We start from the raw sequence: 21139 nt of genomic DNA, 5'->3' as shown, positions 1-21139 counted from the left end.
AGCTGTGAGGGCTATAAATGCTCCACAGTCTTGGCAGTCAGTCTTTTGCTTGGCTCCCTCCGGGTCTGCTGGGGTGTTCTGATTTGGTTTGTTGTTTTGCATGATCAATCAATAAATTCCCTTTTTTCTAAACTCTATAGGGGTGGGAAAGTGAAGCCTCATGAAGCACTGAGGCTTTCCTAACAATTGTGTCGAAAAAGATTCAAAGCTTCGAGACTTCCGTGACGGTGACATCTGGTGGACAACTGAAGCTGAACAGTGCACTAGCACTGTTTCAATCCCATGACACCAATAAAAGTTCATTGTGTGCTCATCCAGGGGTTTTGTTCATTCATAATAATGATTATATCGTCTTTACAATACAATATGCAGATGCCCTCCCCCAAACTCTAGAATGTTGCTTATTGGTGATACTCGCCATGAAACTTGCCAAAATACTCTAGCTCTCACTCTCCAAATCTCTATCTCCTCACAACCCAACAATTTTGGAGCATAATAATGCATCTTATACAGCTGGTATGCCATCCAACCACTCAAATCTGTCTCAGAATGCGTTGAAATGCCATGAGCCAATGACACACACTGAGAGGCTGAGCCAATGAAAGGCTTCGAAACATTTGGAAGCAATGAAGCGTGAAGCAAAACAGCGAGGACGTTCGAACGCCATCGGTCACGTGTCACTGGTGTTTCGATACAAGCTCCGACACAGTCTTTCGAATCACTCCGCTTCGGGAAGAGTGACACAAGCTCCGAAGCCTCGGTATCATTTGCCCATCACTAAAAATCCATCACGTGTGTTCTCCCTAATTTGTCTGAGCCCTGAGCTGGTTCATGACAAAATGGGGGCTCGTCCAATCGACTAGGGAAAGGATTTGATTTAGAGGGAGGAATACACTTTGGATAATGGTGTCAGTGCTTAGTTTTGATTAAGTTTTGTGTTCAAGTTTTTCTGGTGTTTTTGGAGTCTCACCCCCTGGTAGGTTTATCTTCTGTTCTGTGTAGGGAACTGTGGTGGCAACATTGATGTGGTGGTGAAAGTGAGTAGAGCTATATGCTCAGGTTCACGTCCAGGGGTTCCTGGAAGTGGCTGCATAGCAGGTGCTTTCCAGCCCCGCTGGGTTCTGTGATTAAAAGCCTCTCACCGGTAACTGCTTGAAGACTAGGGTTGAGCTTAGTTAGGACGATTTTTCCAGTCTATGGTAGAGGGGGTTGATGACTCTTGTTTGGAGGTACAACGGAGTATGGCTTCCTTGGTGGAGGAGTTTGTTCAGTCTCCCACTGAGGAGTTGTTGGACCAATGTACCAAAGATCAACTTTTGAAAATTGCTGAGCACGTTGGAATTGAAATCACAGATAAAAAGCTGAAAGAAACGCTAAGGGTGGCTGTGAAAGAAAAGGTGATTGAAGATAAAATATTGGTAACTAAGGAGCTGAGTAAAAAATCTTTGTTCATGCCATCAGCCAGGGTGGAGTTTTTAACATTTGAGCAACAGAAAAAAACTTCTGAGGTTACAATTTGAACATGAAACTTTTAAACAGAATAGGGAATTGGAAATGGAAGTCATGAGGCAGAAAACTGAGAGGGCTAAAGTTGAACTAGAGCAATGTCGACTAGATCTGTTAAAGGAAGGAAAGCTGTTAAATACTGGTTCTGTTCCAGAGAAGGGTGCTTTTGATGTACTAACTAATTTGCGTTTGGTTCCAAGCTTCACAGAGAGGGATCCAGATCTTTTTTTTCCTTATTTGAGAGAGTGGCAGAGACCAGGGGTTGGTCTGATGATGATCGCACCCTCCTTCTTCAGTGTGTTCTGAAGGCACAGGAAGCTTATGGCTCACTTTCCAAATCAGAGGGCCGAAACTATGACCATGTCAAGGCAGCGGTGTTGAGAGCATACGAATTGGTCCCTGAAGCTTATAGGCAGCGCTTTAGGAGTGTTCGAAAACAGGATACACAGACTCATGTGGAATTTGTGCGTGATTTGGACACTCAATTTAATCGTTGGTGTGTTGCATCTGGCGTTGAAACCTTGAACAACTGAGTAACCTAATTATTCTTGAGCAACTAAAAAGCTGTGTGCCTGGCAGTATAGCTACCTTTATAAATGAAAGAAAGGTTAAAGTTCCTCAAGAAGCAGCTGTGCTAGCTGACGAGTATTTTGACTCATAAGAGTTTTTTCCCCCCCCCTGGGAGGCTGGAGTCAGTTTCACCCCCTGGTTGAACGTCTGTCTTGGAATAGGTCTGAAGATGGTAGTACTTGTAATTATTGCAAGCGTAAGGGTCATTGGAAAAATCAGTGCTGTAGGTCACTTGTATCTCATAATTCTCTACAGCTGTTCATGTACTCAAATATCATAATTCACCATCATTGTTCATATCTGTTCCATTGCCATAGTCCTATTGAGCATTTTGCCATGTATGAGTTCCTCACTCGCTCGCACTATTTGCCGACAACTAAGTCGGGTAATTTGGCACGGTCCCTTTAACGGACCATGGGAGTTCAATGGCAGAGGGGTGTGGTTTTCCCGCTTTTACAATTTTAAGCAATGAGCCCCCGTCTCTTACTTGTTTTCTCCGTTATAATAAAAGGCACACACGATTGTGTGTCAATAGTAATTTAAGTTGTATTGCCATTTACTTTGCAAACGCAACACTGGTGACCCCGACTCTCGCTGGACGTATCATTCAGTGACTTTTATTTTCGACCATGGCGACGAATGCAGTTTCATTGAAGCTGCCGGAGTTTTGGGAGACTTCGGCAACTGCGTGGTTTGCTCAAGCGGAGGCACAGTTCGCGCTGCGAGAAATCACCGCGGATGAGACCAAATATTATGTGGTTTCTGCTCTTGGGAGTGCTACGGCATCCAGAGTCGTAAGCATTCTTAAACAGCCACCGCCGGAGAACAAGTATGGCACTTTGAAGGCTCACCTCTTACGAACGTTCGAACTTTCCGATGCAGAGAGGGCTAGCCGCCTTTTCTCTTTGCAGGGGCTGGGCGAGTCCAAGCCTTCCGAACTGATGGACAAAATGTTAGATCTTTTGGGCGAACACAAGCCCGATTTTCTCTTCATCCAGCTTTTCCTGCGACTGTTGCCTCCCCAAGTGCGGGCTGCTTTGGCCAACACAGCAATCTGCCGTGCGCTTGCTGCTGAGGCGGATAAATTCTTCTTCGCCTCCCAACCGACCTATGTGGCTGCGTTCCTCACAGCTGCAGCAGCGGCTCCTCGGCATCAACAGGTTTCTGGGCTGTGCTTTTTCCATGCACGGTTTGGGGTCAAAGCCAGGCGGTGCCGCCCTCCATGCATTTCAACTCACCGGCCCACCTCCGCAGGGAAACGCCAGGGCCGGCGCTCAGCAGTAGCCATGAGCGTCGGCCAAACTGGCCGGCTGCTGTTCATCCAGGACTCTCTCTCCGGACGACGTTTCCTCTGTGACACAGGTGCTCAGAGGAGTGTCCTGCCAGCGTCGAGGTTGGACATGCTGTCAGAGTCCCATGGGCCCCCTATGGAAGCAGCGAACGGCAGCCCCATCTGCACGTATGGGGTGAGGTATGTGGAGTTGTGTTTTGGTGGACAGCGTTTTGGATGGAACTTTGTGACTGCCAAGGTGACTGTGCCACTGATTGGTGCAGACTTCCTCTGCGCTTTTGGACTTCTGGTCGATGTCAAAAATAGACGCCTTGTGGATGCAGTCACTTTCTGTTCGTATGAATGCACTCTTGGTGTTACAGACTCAGTCAGGCTTTCCAGCATGCTCCCCACTGCAGACATTTTCCTTTGCCTCCTCACCGAGTTTCCTGCTCTGACTCAGCCCACGTTTTCATCTGCCACGGCCAAGCATGGTGTGGAACACCACATTGCCACCACGGGTGCCCCTGTGCATGCTCGGGCCAGGCGTCTGGACCCGGCCAAGCTCTCCATTGCTCGAGCGGAGTTCGAGACAATGGAACGCCTGGGCATCATTCGCCGCTCCAAGAGCCCTTGGGCGTCACCTCTGGCACATGGTGGAGAAGCCGGGTGGGGGTTGGCGGCCATGTGGCGATTACCGCAGGCTCAACGATGCCACCACCCCGGACCATTACCCTGTCCCCCACATACAGATTTTTCCGCGCATCTGGCTGGGAAAACGGTCTTTTCGAAGGTAGACCTTGTCCGTGGCTATCACCAGGTACCAGTCCACCCTCCCGATGTCCCCAAGACACGCGGTAATCACCACGTTCGGCCTGTTTGAGTTTTTACGGATGCCCTTTGGTCTTAAAAGCGCAGCACAGACTTTTCAGCGCCTGATGGACCCGTCCTACGCGACCTGCCATTCCTATTTGTGTACTTGGATGACATCCTCGTCGCAAGCACGTCTCAGGCTGAGCACGTGGCACACCTCAGGGCTCTTGTCCAGCGCCTCAGCCAGCATGGGCTCATCATAAACCCAGCGAAGTGCCAGTTTGGACTGTCTACCATCGACTTCCTGGGCCATCACGTGACACGGTACGGAGCAGTTCCCCTGCCGGAAAAGGTGGAGGCCATCGCGAGCTTTCCCCACCCAGTCACGGTCAAGGCGCTCCAGGAGTTCCTGGGTATGGTGAATTTTTACCACCGTTTCCTCCCCCGGGCAGCGGACCTCATGCGGCCACTGTATGACTGTTTGAAAGGGGCAGTTCCCAAGCACATGGTTGACTGGTCCGACATGCGACAGCGCGCATTCGAGAATGTTAAGGCTGCTCTGGCCAATGCTACACTGTTGGCGCACCCATTGCCTGACGCGCCAATCTCAATCACCACGGATGCCTCGGATTACGCAGTGGGTGCGGTGCATGAACAATGGGTAGAAGGTGCTTGGCAACCCCTGGCCTTTTTTAGTAGGCAGCTACGACCCAATGAGCAAAGTACAGCACGTTTGACCGTGAGCTCCTTGGCCTCTACCTGGCCATTCGCCATTTCCGTCCTCTGCTTGAGGGCAGGTCTTTCACTGCCTTTGTGGATCACAAGCCCCTCACCTTCGCGATGGCAAAGACGGCGGAACCATGGTCAGCTCGGCAGCAGAGGCACCTTTCCTACATTAAACACCTGGCTGGTAAGACCAATGTCGTTGCGGACTGCCTCTCCCGGGCCGTCACGGGCGCTGTCCACATGGGACTTGACTATGGACAGATGGCAGTGGACCAAACCACAGACAGTGATGTCCAGGCTCTAAAGTCTGCAGCCACAGGGCTGCAGCTGTGCGAGGTTCCTTTTGGGAGTACTGGGGTCACGCTTCTCTGTGATGTCAGTACCGGTCAGCTACGCCCTGTTGTGCCCGCGGTTTGGAGGCGGCGCTGTTTGATTCAGTCCACAACCTCTCCCATCCGGGGAGGAAGGCTTCTCAACGTCTAAATTTGTTTGGCATGGGCTCAGAAAGGACGTCAGGGATTGGGCTGCCATGTGCGTCGCATGCCAGCGCTCAAAGGTACAGTGCCATGCTAGGGCCCCGCTGGCCCCATTTCCAGTGCCAGAGCGACGCTTCGACCATGTCTATGTGGACCTGGTTGGGCCCTTTCCCCCTTTCCGTGGCTGCACTTACCTCCTCACAATGGTGGACAGGACCACCCGCTGGCCAGAGGCGGTGCCCCTGCAGTCTGCCACCTCGGCCGAGGTGGCACGTGCGTTTATTGGGACTTGCCCGCTTCGGTCCCCCTGCTGACATCTCATCTGACCGTGGCTCGCAATTCACCTCTGAGCTCTGGACTTCTGTAGGGGAGAGCTTGGGGGTGAAACTGCATCACACAACGGCATACCACCCACAGGCCAACGGCATGTGTGAGCGGTTTCACCGCTCCATGAAGGCTGCTCTTCGGGCGTCTCTGAAGGACAGTAGCTGGGTGGACAGACTTCCTTGGGTCTTGTTGGGGCTGCGCACCGCCCCCAAAGATGACCTGCAGTGTTCCTCGGCGGAGATGGTGTATGGAGAGCCACTGCGGGTGCCAGGTGAGTTTGTCCCCAACACTACAGCGCCTTGGTCTGCGAGCGCACAGCGTGCAACACTCCTCGATGCTGCCAAGGTTTTTGCACCCATCCCTATTTCCCAGCATGGTTTGCCACCATCCCATGTCCCACCATCCTTGGAGAGGGCAGACTATGTTTTTATCCGCCATGGTGCTCATCGAGGCCCGCTGCAGCCACCTTATGATGGGCCTTTTCGTGTTTTGGAGAGCGGGGACAAGCATTTTTGCTAGACGTGGGAGGCCGACCTGAACGCGTTACGATAGACCGCCTCAAGGCAGCTCACTTGGACCTTGGTCAGCCAGTTGCCACGGCCGTGCCCCCGCGGCGAGGTCGTCCCCCCCGCTCGGCCCAGTCCTCTGAGAGGAACACAGATCCCTGAAAGCTCTGTCAGTGCCACTGACCGCCCTGCGCGTCCTGTTTCCCCTGCTCCTCTAGCACCACCAATACCGCTTCGACGCACACAATCTGGCCATCTGGCTTTGTGATGGTGAATTCTGGGGGGGCATGTGTAGCGGTCACTTGTATCTCATAATTCTCTACAGCTGTTCATGTACTCAAATATCATAATTCACCATAATTGTTCATATCTGTTCCATTGCCATAGTCCTATTGAGCATTTTGCCATGTATGAGTTCCTCACTCGCTCGCCCTATTTGCCGACAACTAAGTCGGGTAATTTGGCACGGTCCCTTTAACGAACCGTGGGAGTTTAAGGGCTGGGGTGTGTGGTTTTTCCCGCTCTTACTATTTTTTCCTCTACATGTTGTCGCTTTAATAAAAGGCACACACGATTGTGTGTCAATAGTAATTTAAGTTGTATTGCCTTTACTTTGCAAACGCAACAGTCCCCAATTAGGTTGTTTTGTTATCACACGACCCCGTCCCCATTATCTTAAGAGAATATAAAAGAATGAGTGGAGACAGAAAAGAGAATGAGACGTTTTTGGCGCGTGTCGCTCTTGATTTTGTGTTTATTTTTGCAGTAAACTTAAAGGAGGCCTTTTCCCTTTATGTTTGATTCCATTTAAGCTGATATTCCATTCTTGACATCTTTAAATTTGCAATAAATCCTATAACATTGAACAGACTGACTAAAGTCAAATGAGCTGCGGTTCCCACCGATAGCCGTCATTCTGATGGGTTTTTGCTGGCTGCAGCTGAAATATTCCAATGCTCCATGTCACAGAGACAGTAAATACTAAACCCTAAAGATTCTGAAGGCATGATGTAAAATAGTAACGTATAATACAGACATTTGAAGAGACAATTAAGAGAATGTTTCCATGCTTCTAAGAGTGGCCGAGGAGCCATTTAGAACTTTATAAAGATGCATTGTGTGATACCAGGAACTAATTTAACTTCAAGGCGAAGCTGCTTCTGCTTTGTCGACCATCGACTGATCTCCTGAAAGTCCACCAGCGCTTTTTTAAAACGGAATTTTTCATCTATGGAGGGAGTAGACGGCAGATGTTTCCACAGATGCTCTTCACCAGTGGTCAGTGAGTGATGCGGCAGATGAGCGGGAGTTGACTGGCTTCAACCAGCTACTGTTTCAATGTCTCCAGCCCATAGTCTGGATTCTCTACGAGATCAGACAGCAGCTTCACTCCTGAATCCTGCAGCTGGTTCCAACTCAGGTCCAGTTCTCTGAGATGGGAGGGATTGGACCTCAGCGCCGAGGCCAGAGAGCCACAGCTGATCTCTGATAAGCTGCAGTAGTTTAATCTAAATAAAGAAGGGAAACTTTTATAAGGTTATAAGTGAAACCAGTATTCATCTGAAAGGTTAATCAAAGGCATGATCTGTAAATATTTAATTTAATTACAGGTTAAAAAATGATAGTAATATGTAATTACCACAATTCCAACCTCTCAGGTTTGCACTGTTCCAAAGGAGAATATATATTGTTCTGGCCCTCACTCTTCCCAGGTTCTCCCACCTCTTTCCCTCCCATCTCATCATGGAGATCCATCTCACCTGTGGCTCATCTTTAAAGGCACAACCTGTCTTAGATGACTTCCTGTCTCCCTCACCATCTCCCTCCTCGTTGGCTGGTGCCTACCAGGCACCCTCACCTAGTTTTGTCTAATTTTGGTTACCATCTGTGGGCTTTTTCATTGTCCTTAAATCAATTTATCATGAATAAGTGGTCCCCGTGTGGCCCTCCCTCCTGAAGGAACTGGGCACAACACACACACTCAGGAAGTGTGAGGACCCTCGGATGGACTAATGGACATTTTTGAGAATGGTGTTTACCCCAGAGTTTCCAGTCGGCAGTTTGGATCCTGGAGAAAACCACAGAGCAGCTTCACTCCTGAATCCTGCAGCTGGTTCCCACTCAGGTCCAGTTCTCTGAGATGGGAGGGATTGGACCTCAGCGCCGAGGCCAGAGAGCCACAGCTGATCTCTGATAAACTGCAGTCAATCAATCTGAAAAATGCAGGATGAGGTTATACGGTGCAGGTCTGCATGTTATCTGCGTCAGTACTAAACCGACGTTAGTTCTTAGTTGGGTCAGACCTGAATTCACGATATTCCAAGGAATGTTTTTAATGTGGTGCATCACAGCAGTGTTGAGAACAGCCTCACTTCACCATCTTAGCAGCTGGTATATAGGTAGAAAAATGAAGACTGACCTGAGCCTCTCCAGTTTACAGTTTGGACTCTCCAGTCCAGAACAGAGCCGCTTCACTCCTGAATCCTGCAACGGGTTGAAGCTCAGGTCCAGAACCCTCAGATGGGAGAGGTTGGACTTCAGAGCTGAGGCCACAGAATCACAGCTGGTCTCTGATAAACTGCAGCCACTTAGGCTAAAATAACAATTATTTTGAGAGAAGACAAATAAAAATCAACATGTACCAGAGCAAAACACAGCTTACAAGCAACAAACCTCTGGTCCTGCACCGGCTTATCTGCCGTATGTTCCTATTTTGGGTTCTTTCAGGGCGGTTGGACAAGATCTCCAGCGTATGTAAAGTGTGTGTGGGTCAAAATACCTTCCAAGTTTGTGAGACCACATTTCTCAATAGCACTCAACTCTTGTCAGGAGTTGGGACAAAGTGACCCACTCCTGATAGCTTGTGGGCGATGCTGCAGCGACCCTGCAATCCCTACTCTCTGGTGAAACCAAATCAAAGGTTTTAGACACTGCTGGATGCTGGAAGGGTGGCTATAGTCTGGACGCATCGTTCCCCTGACTGCACATTTCTCCAACAATGATTGGCAGCTGGTGTCACTTGTTCTCCAGATGAGAGAAGGAAAGAGAGCCCCCCCACAGTGTGTTTGATTGCCCCACTGCAAGCTCAATGCTGCCAGAAAACATTGCAGGAGCATCAATTCCCCTCAGGGCATCAACAAGGAGCTCAGGAAAAGGTGCAGCTGCCACCTACTAGAGACAAGCACACTGAGCTGAGATTCAAAGCCCTCTCCTCCCAAGAGAAGAGCTTGTTTGTTGGAGGCTCTTCTGGGCGATACCTGGTGCCACAGCTCCAGCTCAGCCCGTCTCTGGAGCTGAGGTGGAGCTTAGCAAGTTTCATGGTTCTCCACCACTTCCTCTCGCTGAGGACCTTCTCAGCTGGTGGTTTCTGCTCCACCTTCCAAGTTGAGCAGGTGATACTTCTGCATTCCTGCCACCAGTGTCTCTGCAGAAAGACTCTTCTCTACTGTTTTATATTAGATTGTAGAAAATTAGGATTTTTGGCTGATGTCTTAGATGTTGTTGACTAAGAGCAGGTTTTTCTTTAATAACATAGAAAGATTCGATGAGAAGAGCAAATGTATTATTTTATGAGCTACTTCCACTACTATTATATACACATACTTCCATATTGTCTTAGATTGCAGCTGCATTTATTGCATTGTTCATAGAAAGTCATATTTGTGAGGAGAAAAACTCCAATAAGGTCATTTTCTTTAATGACCATTACAACAGAAGGAGGCGATGAACAAACAGATTTATGTAAAAATGTGTGAAAACTTATGGATGGAAACCTTTTTAAAATGGTTGCATTGTGTAGAATCGGTGTAGAATCAACTTGTTGACTTCTGATTTGGACTCCAATGGAAGTGAGGTGCAACAATTGTGGATGCTGAAAGCTTCAGATCTTCATGAAGGTTTCTGTGGTTGGACTGACCTGCTGCCCCTTTAAGAGGGAGGCAGGTTTGGGCTTCTGGCTGGAATGAAGCCACCTCAGATGAGAATGACTGCGGGCTTTCGGTACCAAGGTTTAACAGGGGGCTCACTTCACACTTGGGCTTTTCTCTTTTTTGGGATGTGTTAGATCCATTATGTTAAAGTTATCTCTTATTTGCTTTTGCCTTGTTATATTCTTATATTGTTTCACATTACTTAATGTTTCCTGTTATTTGCTAATGCTTAATGTTCATGATGCTTGATATGTCAACTTGAACTTCTCTGATCAAGGGCGACAGAAATGCGGCGGCTGTTGGAGAAGTGACATTGACTGGAGACAGGAGATGTTCTCTTAATCTGTCTGATATAGAAGAATGTGCTGTTTGCGAGCTAAGCTAATCAAATCAGTGAAGGCCTACGTATAATCTCACCATTATGATTTACAGTCTCTTGCTCTGTTTGGGACCTGCTATCTTGTGTCCCCCCTCCCTTAGACACATTTGACTTCTGTAACTAGGGACCTCCTAATTCCAATAAAAGAAGGATGGCGGGAGGTGTGCGTCAGAACGTGTTGGAGATCTGTAACTGAGCACATCTCTCCGTTCTCCTTGCAAGTAAAATTCCAAACTGTTGTCTTTGCCTCATTTGTGTTTCTCGTGTTTCAGGTTGTTTGAACCTAACAGGATGGCTTCTGTTGTCAGTGATTCACGTATTTAGAAAAACTGTGCTTTCTTCATGTGTGTGAACACATCAGGGCTCTTTTCTGACCTGCTTTTTTAAGTCTCTTAATAGCTTTTCCCAATAATGACAAGTCCATGAGGGGAGCACTCAGAAGTGAAGTAGGCCGCCCTCATCATTTCATGCACCTTTGAATGGATATCTGATGGTGTCGCTGGATCATTCATATCAATCCACAATTTGAATTCTAGATTTCATATTAAAGTGATAGTAGACAGCATTTTTTTCTGCAGGTTTTTTTTTATTTCTGTCTAAAAATGGTTTAAAGGGAGTCATGTTTTTCAGCTTACTGCAGGGAACAATTCTGCTCTAATGCCATAATTCTGCTATACTACACCAATCTGTGCATTATCAATATGGAAACTGGCCACTCAATAAATCCACACCATAATATTCTACGTTATTCCAGTCTAATCAAACAAGGTTCAAGGTTCACTTAGACAGGAGGAAGTTTCCCATGCCAGGACTAAATCAATGCTTTAAATGCCATTTAAATGATACACTTGGCACAAAGGACCTTTTCAAAGGACCTTTTATGTCCACACATCAAAGACTAATAACCATGTTATAAGGGGACCGATAAAGGCAAATAAACACATGGGTGGCATCAGTTGTGTTAGACCATTATACCAGTTGGAAAGCTTATTTTATTACAGCAGTTGGGAACCTTCTAATCCAGCAGAATGGCAACAGGACATCGAGGAGTCAGCAGGATAACACGCTTCACTCAGGAGTCACTCAAACACCACCCTGGCTTGTTGCCATTTATTTAATTACCTCACTGACTGTTGATTATTACAGTCTTTGTATTTATGTTTTAATTTAAACTGACACTCAGTGACATTTTGAAAGCAATAGCGTACGTTTCCATCGCTATAATATATTTGATTTACTTAATACTTAGTGATCTCCATAAGAATCATCTCTAAATATAAGTCAATAAAATCCAGACATGCATTGGAGCGTCTCCCTTTATATCCCATTGAAGTACAGACGACATTGAATTCAGGGGATTTAAAACAAGAGTGCATTTGTTGTAAATTGTCATTGTGCTTCTTCACTCAGTTGTTTTCCAGAGCTCTGGATGATGTCAGGAAATCCAGAGGACAGAGCTGCAAGAATGAAGCCAGGCCGGACCCCGTGTCCAAGAAGGAGGAGCTGCAGCCTTGGAAGCCTCAGCAGCTGAAGGAGGAGAACCGAGGAGAATCTCTGCAGGAGTGCAGGAGCTCCCAAAGAATGCAGCCATCAGAAGAGAGCTGGCAGCAAGAGATCAGGCACCTGAAGGGACTTCTGGTGGGAAAAGACCAGCAGATATCCAGGGTCGAGCAGGAAAGGAGAACGCTGGCTGAGGATCACGCGGACACCTTGGCCCTGCTGAGCAGCACTCAGGCGGCACTAAAGCAGGCAGAAGAAAATGTGCCCGTCTCCAATCACAGCTGGTCTCTGATAAACTGCAGCCACTTAGGCTAAAATAACAATTATTTTGAGAGAAGACAAATAAAAATCAACATGTACCAGAGCAAAACACAGCTTACAAGCAACAAACCTCTGGTCCTGCACCGGCTTATCTGCCGTATGTTCCTATTTTGGGTTCTTTCACGGCGGTTGGACAAGATCTCCAGCGTATGTAAAGTGTGTGTGTCAAAATACCTTCCAAGTTTGTGAGACCACATTTCTCAATAGCACTCAACTCTTGTCAGGAGTTGGGACAAAGCGACCCACTCCTGACAGCTTGTGGGCGATGCTGCAGCGACCCTGCAATCCCTACACTCTCTGGTGAAACCAAATCAAAGGTTTTAGACACTGCTGGATGCTGGAAGGGTGGCTATAGTCTGGACGCATCGTTCCCCTGACTGCACATTTCTCCAACAATGATTGGCAGCTGGTGTCACTTGTTCTCCAGATGAGAGAAGGAAAGAGAACCCCCCCACAGTGTGTTTGATTGCCCCACTGCAAGCTCAATGCTGCCAGAAAACATTGCAGGAGCATCATTCCCCTCAGGGCATCAACAAGGAGCTCAGGAAAAGGTGCAGCTGCCACCTACTAGAGACAAGCACACTGAGCTGAGATTCAAAGCCCTCTCCTCCCAAGAGAAGAGCTTGTTGTTGGAGGCTCTTCTGGGCGATACCTGGTGCCACAGCTCCAGCTCAGCCCGTCTCTGGAGCTGAGGTGGAGCTTAGCAAGTTTCATGGTTCTCCACCACTTCCTCTCGCTGAGGACCTTCTCAGCTGGTGGTTCTGCTCCACCTTCCAAGTTGAGCAGGTGATACTTCTGCATTCCTGCCACCAGGGTCTCTGCAGAAAGACTCTTCTCTACTGTTTTATATTAGAATTGTAGAAAATAGGATTTTTGGCTGATGTCTTAGATGTTGTTGACTAAGAGCAGGTTTTTCTTTAATAACATAGAAAGATTCGATGAGAAGAGCAAATGTATTATTTTATGAGCTACTTCCACTACTATTATATACACATACTTCCATATTGTCTTAGATTGCAAGCTGCATTTATTGCATCGTTCATAGAAAGTCATATTTGTGAGGAGAAAAACTCCAATAAGGTCATTTTCTTTAATGACCATTACAACAGAAGGAGGCGATGAACAAACAGATTTATGTAAAAATGTGTGAAAACTTATGGATGGAAACCTTTTTAAAATGGTTGCATTGTGTAGAATCGGTGTAGAATCAACTTGTTGACTTCTGATTTGGACTCCAATGGAAGTGAGGTGCAACAATTGTGGATGCTGAAAGCTTCAGATCTTCATGAAGGTTTCTGTGGTTGGACTGACCTGCTGCCCCCTTTTAGAGGGAGGCAGGTTTGGGCTTCTGGCTGGAATGAAGCCACCTCAGATGAGAATGACTGCGGGCTTTCGGTACCAAGGTTTAACAGGGGGCTCACTTCACACTTGGGCTTTTCTCTTTTTTGGGATGTGTTAGATCCATTATGTTAAAGTTATCTCTTATTTGCTTTTGCCTTGTTATATTCTTGTATATTTGTTTCACATTACTTAATGTTTCCTGTTATTTGCTAATGCTTAATGTTCATGATGCTTGATATGTCAACTTGAACTTCTCTGATCAAGGGCGACAGAAATGCGGCGGCTGTTGGAGAAGTGACATTGACTGGAGACAGGAGATGTTCTCTTAATCTGTCTGATATAGAAGAATGTGCTGTTTGCGAGCTAAGCTAATCAAATCAGTGAAGGCCTACGTATAATCTCACCATTATGATTTACAGTCTCTTGCTCTGTTTGGGACCTGCTATCTTGTGTCCCCCCTCCCTTAGACACATTTGACTTCTGTAACTAGGGACCTCCTCCTAATTCCAATAAAAGAAGGATGGCGGGAGGTGTGCGTCAGAACGTGTTGGAGATCTGTAACTGAGCACATCTCTCCGTTCTCCTTGCAAGTAAAATTCCAACTGTTGTCTTTGCCTCATTTGTGTTCTCGTGTTTCAGGTTGTTTGAACCTAACAGGATGGCTTCTGTTGTGTCAGTGATTCACGTATTTAGAAAAACTGTGCTTTCTTCATGTGTGTGAACACATCAGGGCTCTTTTCTGACCTGCTTTTTTAAGTCTCTTAATAGCTTTTCCCAATAATGACAAGTCCATGAGGGGAGCACTCAGAAGTGAAGTAGGCCGCCCTCATCATTTCATGCACCTTTGAATGGATATCTGATGGTGTCGCTGGATCATTCATATCAATCCACAATTTGAATTCTAGATTTCATATTAAAGTGATAGTAGACAGCATTTTTTTCTGCAGGTTTTTTTTTATTCTGTCTAAAAATGGTTTAAAGGGAGTCATGTTTTTCAGCTTACTGCAGGGAACAATTCTGCTCTAATGCCATAATTCTGCTATACTACACCAATCTGTGCATTATCAATATGGAAACTGGCCACTCAATAAATCACCACCATAATATTCTACGTTATTCCAGTCTAATCAAACAAGGTTCAAGGTTCACTTAGACAGGAGGAAGTTTCCCCCATGCCAGGACTAAATCAATGCTTTAAATGCCATTTAAATGATACACTTGGCACAAAGGACCTTTTCAAAGGACCTTTTATGTCCACACATCAAAGACTAATAATCCATGTTATAAGGGGACCGATAAAGGCAAATAAACACATGGGTGGCATCAGTTGTGTTAGACCATTATACCAGTTGGAAAGCTTATTTTATTACAGCAGTTGGGAACCTTCTAATCCAGCAGAATGGCAACAGGACATCGAGGAGTCAGCAGGATAACACGCTTCACTCAGGAGTCACTCAAACACCACCCTGGCTTGTTGCCATTTATTTAATTACCTCACTGACTGTTGATTATTACAGTCTTTGTATTTATGTTTTAATTTAAACTGACACTCAGTGACATTTTGAAAGCAATAGCGTACGTTTCCATCGCTATAATATATTTGATTTACTTAATACTTAGTGATCTCCATAAGAATCATCTCTAAATATAAGTCAATAAAATCCAGACATGCATTGGAGCGTCTCCCTTTATATCCCATTGAAGTACAGACGACATTGAATTCAGGGGATTTAAAACAAGAGTGCATTTGTTGTAAATTGTCATTGTGCTTCTTCACTCAGTTGTTTTCCAGAGCTCTGGATGATGTCAGGAAATCCAGAGGACAGAGCTGCAAGAATGAAGCCAGGCCGGACCCCGTCCAAGAAGGAGGAGCTGCAGCCTTGGAAGCCTCAGCAGCTGAAGGAGGAGAACCGAGGAGAATCTCTGCAGGAGTGCAGGAGCTCCCAAAGATGCAGCCATCAGAAGAGAGCTGGCAGCAAGAGATCAGGCACCTGAAGGGACTTCTGGTGGGAAAAGACCAGCAGATATCCAGGGTCGAGCAGGAAAGGAGAACGCTGGCTGAGGATCACGCGGACACCTTGGCCCTGCTGAGCAGCACTCAGGCGGCACTAAAGCAGGCAGAAGAAAATGTGCCCGTCTCCAATCACAGCTGGTCTCTGATAAACTGCAGCCACTTAGGCTAAAATAACAATATTTTGAGAGAAGACAAATAAAAATCAACATGTACCAGAGCAAAACACAGCTTACAAGCAACAAACCTCTGGTCCTGCACCGGCTTATCTGCCGTATGTTCCTATTTTGGTTCTTTCACGGCGGTTGGACAAGATCTCCAGCGTATGTAAAGTGTGTGTGGGTCAAAATACCTTCCAAGTTTGTGAGACCACATTTCTCAATAGCACTCAACTCTTGTCAGGAGTTGGGACAAAGCGACCCACTCCTGATAGCTTGTGGGCGATGCTGCAGCGACCCTGCAATCCCTACACTCTCTGGTGAAACCAAATCAAAGGTTTTAGACACTGCTGGATGCTGGAAGGGTGGCTATAGTCTGGACGCATCGTTCCCCTGACTGCACATTTCTCCAACAATGATTGGCAGCTGGTGTCACTTGTTCTCCAGATGAGAGAAGGAAAGAGAGCCCCCCACAGTGTGTTTGATTGCCCCACTGCAAGCTCAATGCTGCCAGAAAACATTGCAGGAGCATCAATTCCCCTCAGGGCATCAACAAGGAGCTCAGGAAAAGGTGCAGCTGCCACCTACTAGAGACAAGCACACTGAGCTGAGATTCAAAGCCCTCTCCTCCCAAGAGAAGAGCTTGTTTGTTGGAGGCTCTTCTGGGCGATACCTGGTGCCACAGCTCCAGCTCAGCCCGTCTCTGGAGCTGAGGTGGAGCTTAGCAAGTAAGTTTCATGGTTCTCCACCACTTCCTCTCGCTGAGGACCTTCTCAGCTGGTGGTTTCTGCTCCACCTTCCAAGTTGAGCAGGTGATACTTCTGCATTCCTGCCACCAGGGTCTCTGCAGAAAGACTCTTCTCTACTGTTTTATATTAGATTGTAGAAAATTAGGATTTTTGGCTGATGTCTTAGATGTTGTTGACTAAGAGCAGGTTTTTCTTTAATAACATAGAAAGATTCGATGAGAAGAGCAAATGTATTATTTTATGAGCTACTTCCACTACTATTATATACACATACTTCCATATTGTCTTAGATTGCAAGCTGCATTTATTGCATCGTTCATAGAAAGTCATATTTGTGAGGAGAAAAACTCCAATAAGGTCATTTTCTTTAATGACCATTACAACAGAAGGAGGCGATGAACAAACAGATTTATGTAAAAATGTGTGAAAACTTATGGATGGAAACCTTTTTAAAATGGTTGCATTGTGTAGAATCGGTGTAGAATCAACTTGTTGACTTCTGATTTGGACTCCAATGGAAGTGAGGTGCAACAATTGTGGATGCTGAAAGCTTCAGATCTTCATGAAGGTTTCTGTGGTTGGACTGACCTGCTGCCCCTTTAAGAGGGAGGCAGGTTTGGGCTTCTGGCTGGAATGAAGCCACCTCAGATGAGAATGACTGCGGGCTTTCGGTACCAAGGTTTAACAGGGGGCTCACTTCACACTTGGGCTTTTCTCTTTTTTGGGATGTGTTAGATCCATTATGTTAAAGTTATCTCTTATTTGCTTTTGCCTTGTTATATTCTTATATTGTTTCACATTACTTAATGTTTCCTGTTATTTGCTAATGCTTAATGTTCATGATGCTTGATATGTCAACTTGAACTTCTCTGATCAAGGGCGACAGAAATGCGGCGGCTGTTGGAGAAGTGACATTGACTGGAGACAGGAGATGTTCTCTTAATCTGTCTGATATAGAAGAATGTGCTGTTTGCGAGCTAAGCTAATCAAATCAGTGAAGGCCTACGTATAATCTCACCATTATGATTTACAGTCTCTTGCTCTGTTTGGGACCTGCTATCTTGTGTCCCCCCTCCCTTAGACACATTTGACTTCTGTAACTAGGGACCTCCTAATTCCAATAAAAGAAGGATGGCGGGAGGTGTGCGTCAGAACGTGTTGGAGATCTGTAACTGAGCACATCTCTCCGTTCTCCTTGCAAGTAAAATTCCAACTGTTGTCTTTGCCTCATTTGTGTTTCTCGTGTTTCAGGTTGTTTGAACCTAACAGGATGGCTTCTGTTGTCAGTGATTCACGTATTTAGAAAAACTGTGCTTTCTTCATGTGTGTGAACACATCAGGGCTCTTTTCTGACCTGCTTTTTTAAGTCTCTTAATAGCTTTTCCCAATAATGACAAGTCCATGAGGGGAGCACTCAGAAGTGAAGTAGGCCGCCCTCATCATTTCATGCACCTTTGAATGGATATCTGATGGTGTCGCTGGATCATTCATATCAATCCACAATTTGAATTCTAGATTTCATATTAAAGTGATAGTAGACAGCATTTTTTTCTGCAGGTTTTTTTTATTTCTGTCTAAAAATGGTTTAAAAAGGAGTCATGTTTTTCAGCTTACTGCAGGGAACAATTCTGCTCTAATGCCATAATTCTGCTATACTACACCAATCTGTGCATTATCAATATGGAAACTGGCCACTCAATAAATCCACACCATAATATTCTACGTTATTCCAGTCTAATCAAACAAGGTTCAAGGTTCACTTAGACAGGAGGAAGTTTCCCATGCCAGGACTAAATCAATGCTTTAAATGCCATTTAAATGATACACTTGGCACAAAGGACCTTTTCAAAGGACCTTTTATGTCCACACATCAAAGACTAATAATCCATGTTATAAGGGGACCGATAAAGGCAAATAAACACATGGGTGGCATCAGTTGTGTTAGACCATTATACCAGTTGGAAAGCTTATTTTATTACAGCAGTTGGGAACCTTCTAATCCAGCAGAATGGCAACAGGACATCGAGGAGTCAGCAGGGTAACACGCTTCACTCAGGAGTCACTCAAACACCACCCTGGCTTGTTGCCATTTATTTAATTACCTACTCACGACTGTTGATTATTACAGTCTTTGTATTTATGTTTTAATTTAAACTGACACTCAGTGACATTTTGAAAGCAATAGCGTACGTTTCCATCGCTATAATATATTTGATTTACTTAATACTTAGTGATCTCCATAAGAATCATCTCTAAATATAAGTCAATAAAATCCAGACATGCATTGGAGCGTCTCCCTTTATATCCCATTGAAGTACAGACGACATTGAATTCAGGGGATTTAAAACAAGAGTGCATTTGTTGTAAATTGTCATTGTGCTTCTTCACTCAGTTGTTTTCCAGAGCTCTGGATGATGTCAGGAAATCCAGAGGACAGAGCTGCAAGAATGAAGCCAGGCTGGGCCCCGTGTCCAAGAAGGAGGAGCTGCAGCCTTGGAAGCCTCAGCAGCTGAAGGAGGAGAACCGAGGAGAATCTCTGCAGGAGTGCAGGAGCTCCCAAAGAATGCAGCCATCAGAAGAGAGCTGGCAGCAAGAGATCAGGCCTGAAGGGACTTCTGGTGGGAAAAGACCAGCAGATATCCAGGGTCGAGCAGGAAAGGAGAACGCTGGCTGAGGATCACGCGGACACCTTGGCCCTGCTGAGCAGCACTCAGGCGGCACTAAAGCAGGCAGAAGAAAAATGTGCCCGTCTCCAAGAACAATGCTGCAAGAAGCTGGCTGATCAGGAGCTGAGACACCAGACTCAGCTCAAGACCAAGGAGATGGTGTCCGACCTCACAAAGTGTGAAGTGATCTGGACTGAGACCCAGAGGAAGCTGGAGGAGATGTTCTGGGACCATGAAAGGATCTCGGAGGAAAAGGACCTCCAACAGGAAGGAGATCCAACTCCTGAGCGAGAGACTCGTCCAGCTGCAGGTGAGCTGCCTCCACCTCCTTCTGTGTTTCTGACTTCTGACTGATGTCACATTCTTGAATCTAATAAATGATCTTTGTCTTTGCAGCAACTCCTCCGTGACAAGAAACAAAAGAAGAAACAAAAGTTCAGTCTAAAGAAGTTCTTCTTTGGAAGATAAAGAGACAAAATAATTCTGATCCTGAGCTCCGACCAAGACATTCTATTTTTCTACTCTATTGTCCTGAAAAACACTTGTTGGCTTTAAATGGTGTAAGTAAGGATCAGGATAAAAGACTTTATTGATCCCACTCGGGAAAATCGCACGTTACAGCGGTAGTGTCGCAAGGATGATCGGCGGTGGAGGAGACAGAGGGAGATGGACGTTCCTTTTTTCCCAAAAATAGACTTTATTTTTCTGTTTCAAAAGGGTGCAAATATTTACAGCGCTGTGCCTCCGAAAGATGCCAGGCTAAATCCACAGGATACCTTACAGACCCTGCACACTTTTATCCACCACAACTTTAACTCTTTTCCCATCAATTTCCTTTTTTCAAACAACGACCAACCAACTCAACAACCCCCAACCAACCACTCACTAACCAAAAAGAAGAACCCCGTCTGGGGCCTACTACAGGGCTTTTATACCTGTAGCCCTCCCACAGGTTAAACCATTTATCAAAATTATTACTGTAACTAATACATGTCGAAACTCAAAACAACAACCGAAAAGAAAATACAAAATATGCGTAAAATGTCCAAAACAAATGTCCACCACCAAAAACCACCCAGTGCATAGTAAATACATGTTCAACTTACTCTTTTAAAACACCCCCGCTAAAATAGATTGTGCCGTAGCACCTCGCGAAACCCCTCCATGTATACAATCATTGAACAGTCCATCGGTTTCCCCGAACCAGGAAGTATGTCCTGCTGGTGAGCTATTGAAATATTGGTGCTTTTGATAAATGACAAACAAATAAACCTTGATGCTTTTAAACAGCCATAGTGTGAGTGTGATTCTTTGGGCAACGTTAAACAGACGGGAGGTGACACGGTGAGGCAATATGACGCGCGTTGTTTACTTGGGTGGAACTAATTGTAACATAAATGCCGGTTGGCCATGCCGTGCATGTCGGCTACAATGTATTCCAATAAGAAGCTATGGTAAAAAGTGGTGTGTGTGAAATGCTTAAACCAAGTAAACCAAGACAGAACGGAATGGAAATGAAATGCAAACGTGGCACGGCTCACTCCGTGACAGGTAGCCCGTGGTGTACAATACAGAAAAGTACTAAGAGAGAAAAAATAAAAATAAAAAGACTCTTACATTATGTACATTGCTATCTATATTATACAGTATATACAGAAATTAAAATTATGTTCAGAAGGAGTGTCGGACAGTGTGAAGAAAAAAATGAAGGTGCAAATAAGACATCCCAGAGGTAGTTATGGTTAGTTAGTGCAAACATGCCAACCCTGGGTTATTGGTGCTACATTAACAGTTGTGCATGTTGAACAATCTGACAGCAGTTGGGATAAATGACTGCGGTAACGTTCCTTTTACACCGTGGGTGTAACAGTCTGCTGCTGGAGGAGCTGCC

At 45.8% G+C, this 21139-nt stretch overlaps 1 protein-coding gene and 1 pseudogene across 18 annotated transcripts in view; one reads left to right on the top strand and one right to left on the bottom strand.

Annotated features, from left to right (window-relative positions):
* Positions 1-3119: 3119 nt before the first annotated feature.
* LOC130537197 (uncharacterized protein K02A2.6-like) lies at positions 3120-6703 on the top strand (annotated as a pseudogene).
* Positions 6704-6917: 214 nt separating this feature from the next.
* The window catches only part of LOC130537196 (ribonuclease inhibitor-like), a 267517-nt gene continuing 253295 nt past the window's right edge, over positions 6918-21139 (bottom strand). For 16 of the 18 annotated variants that reach the window (XM_057053786.1, XM_057053782.1, XM_057053780.1 and 13 more), the window contains 3 exons: positions 8614-8787; positions 8234-8407; positions 6918-7702 (listed from right to left, as the gene is read on the bottom strand). In XM_057053786.1, the coding sequence (XP_056909766.1) occupies positions 7522-7702; positions 8234-8407; positions 8614-8787 (529 nt within the window). In that variant the 3' untranslated portion in view covers positions 6918-7521. The remainder of the gene's footprint in view (positions 7703-8233; positions 8408-8613; positions 8788-21139) is intronic. The other 2 variants (XM_057053775.1, XM_057053774.1) reach the window with 2 other exon arrangements.

Source organism: Takifugu flavidus, chromosome 14, assembly GCF_003711565.1.
Source record: "Takifugu flavidus isolate HTHZ2018 chromosome 14, ASM371156v2, whole genome shotgun sequence".
Classification (NCBI taxonomy): Eukaryota; Metazoa; Chordata; class Actinopteri; order Tetraodontiformes; family Tetraodontidae; genus Takifugu; species Takifugu flavidus.
Note: the sequence above shows the minus strand (reverse complement) of the source record. Positions and strands in the feature narration are given on the sequence as shown.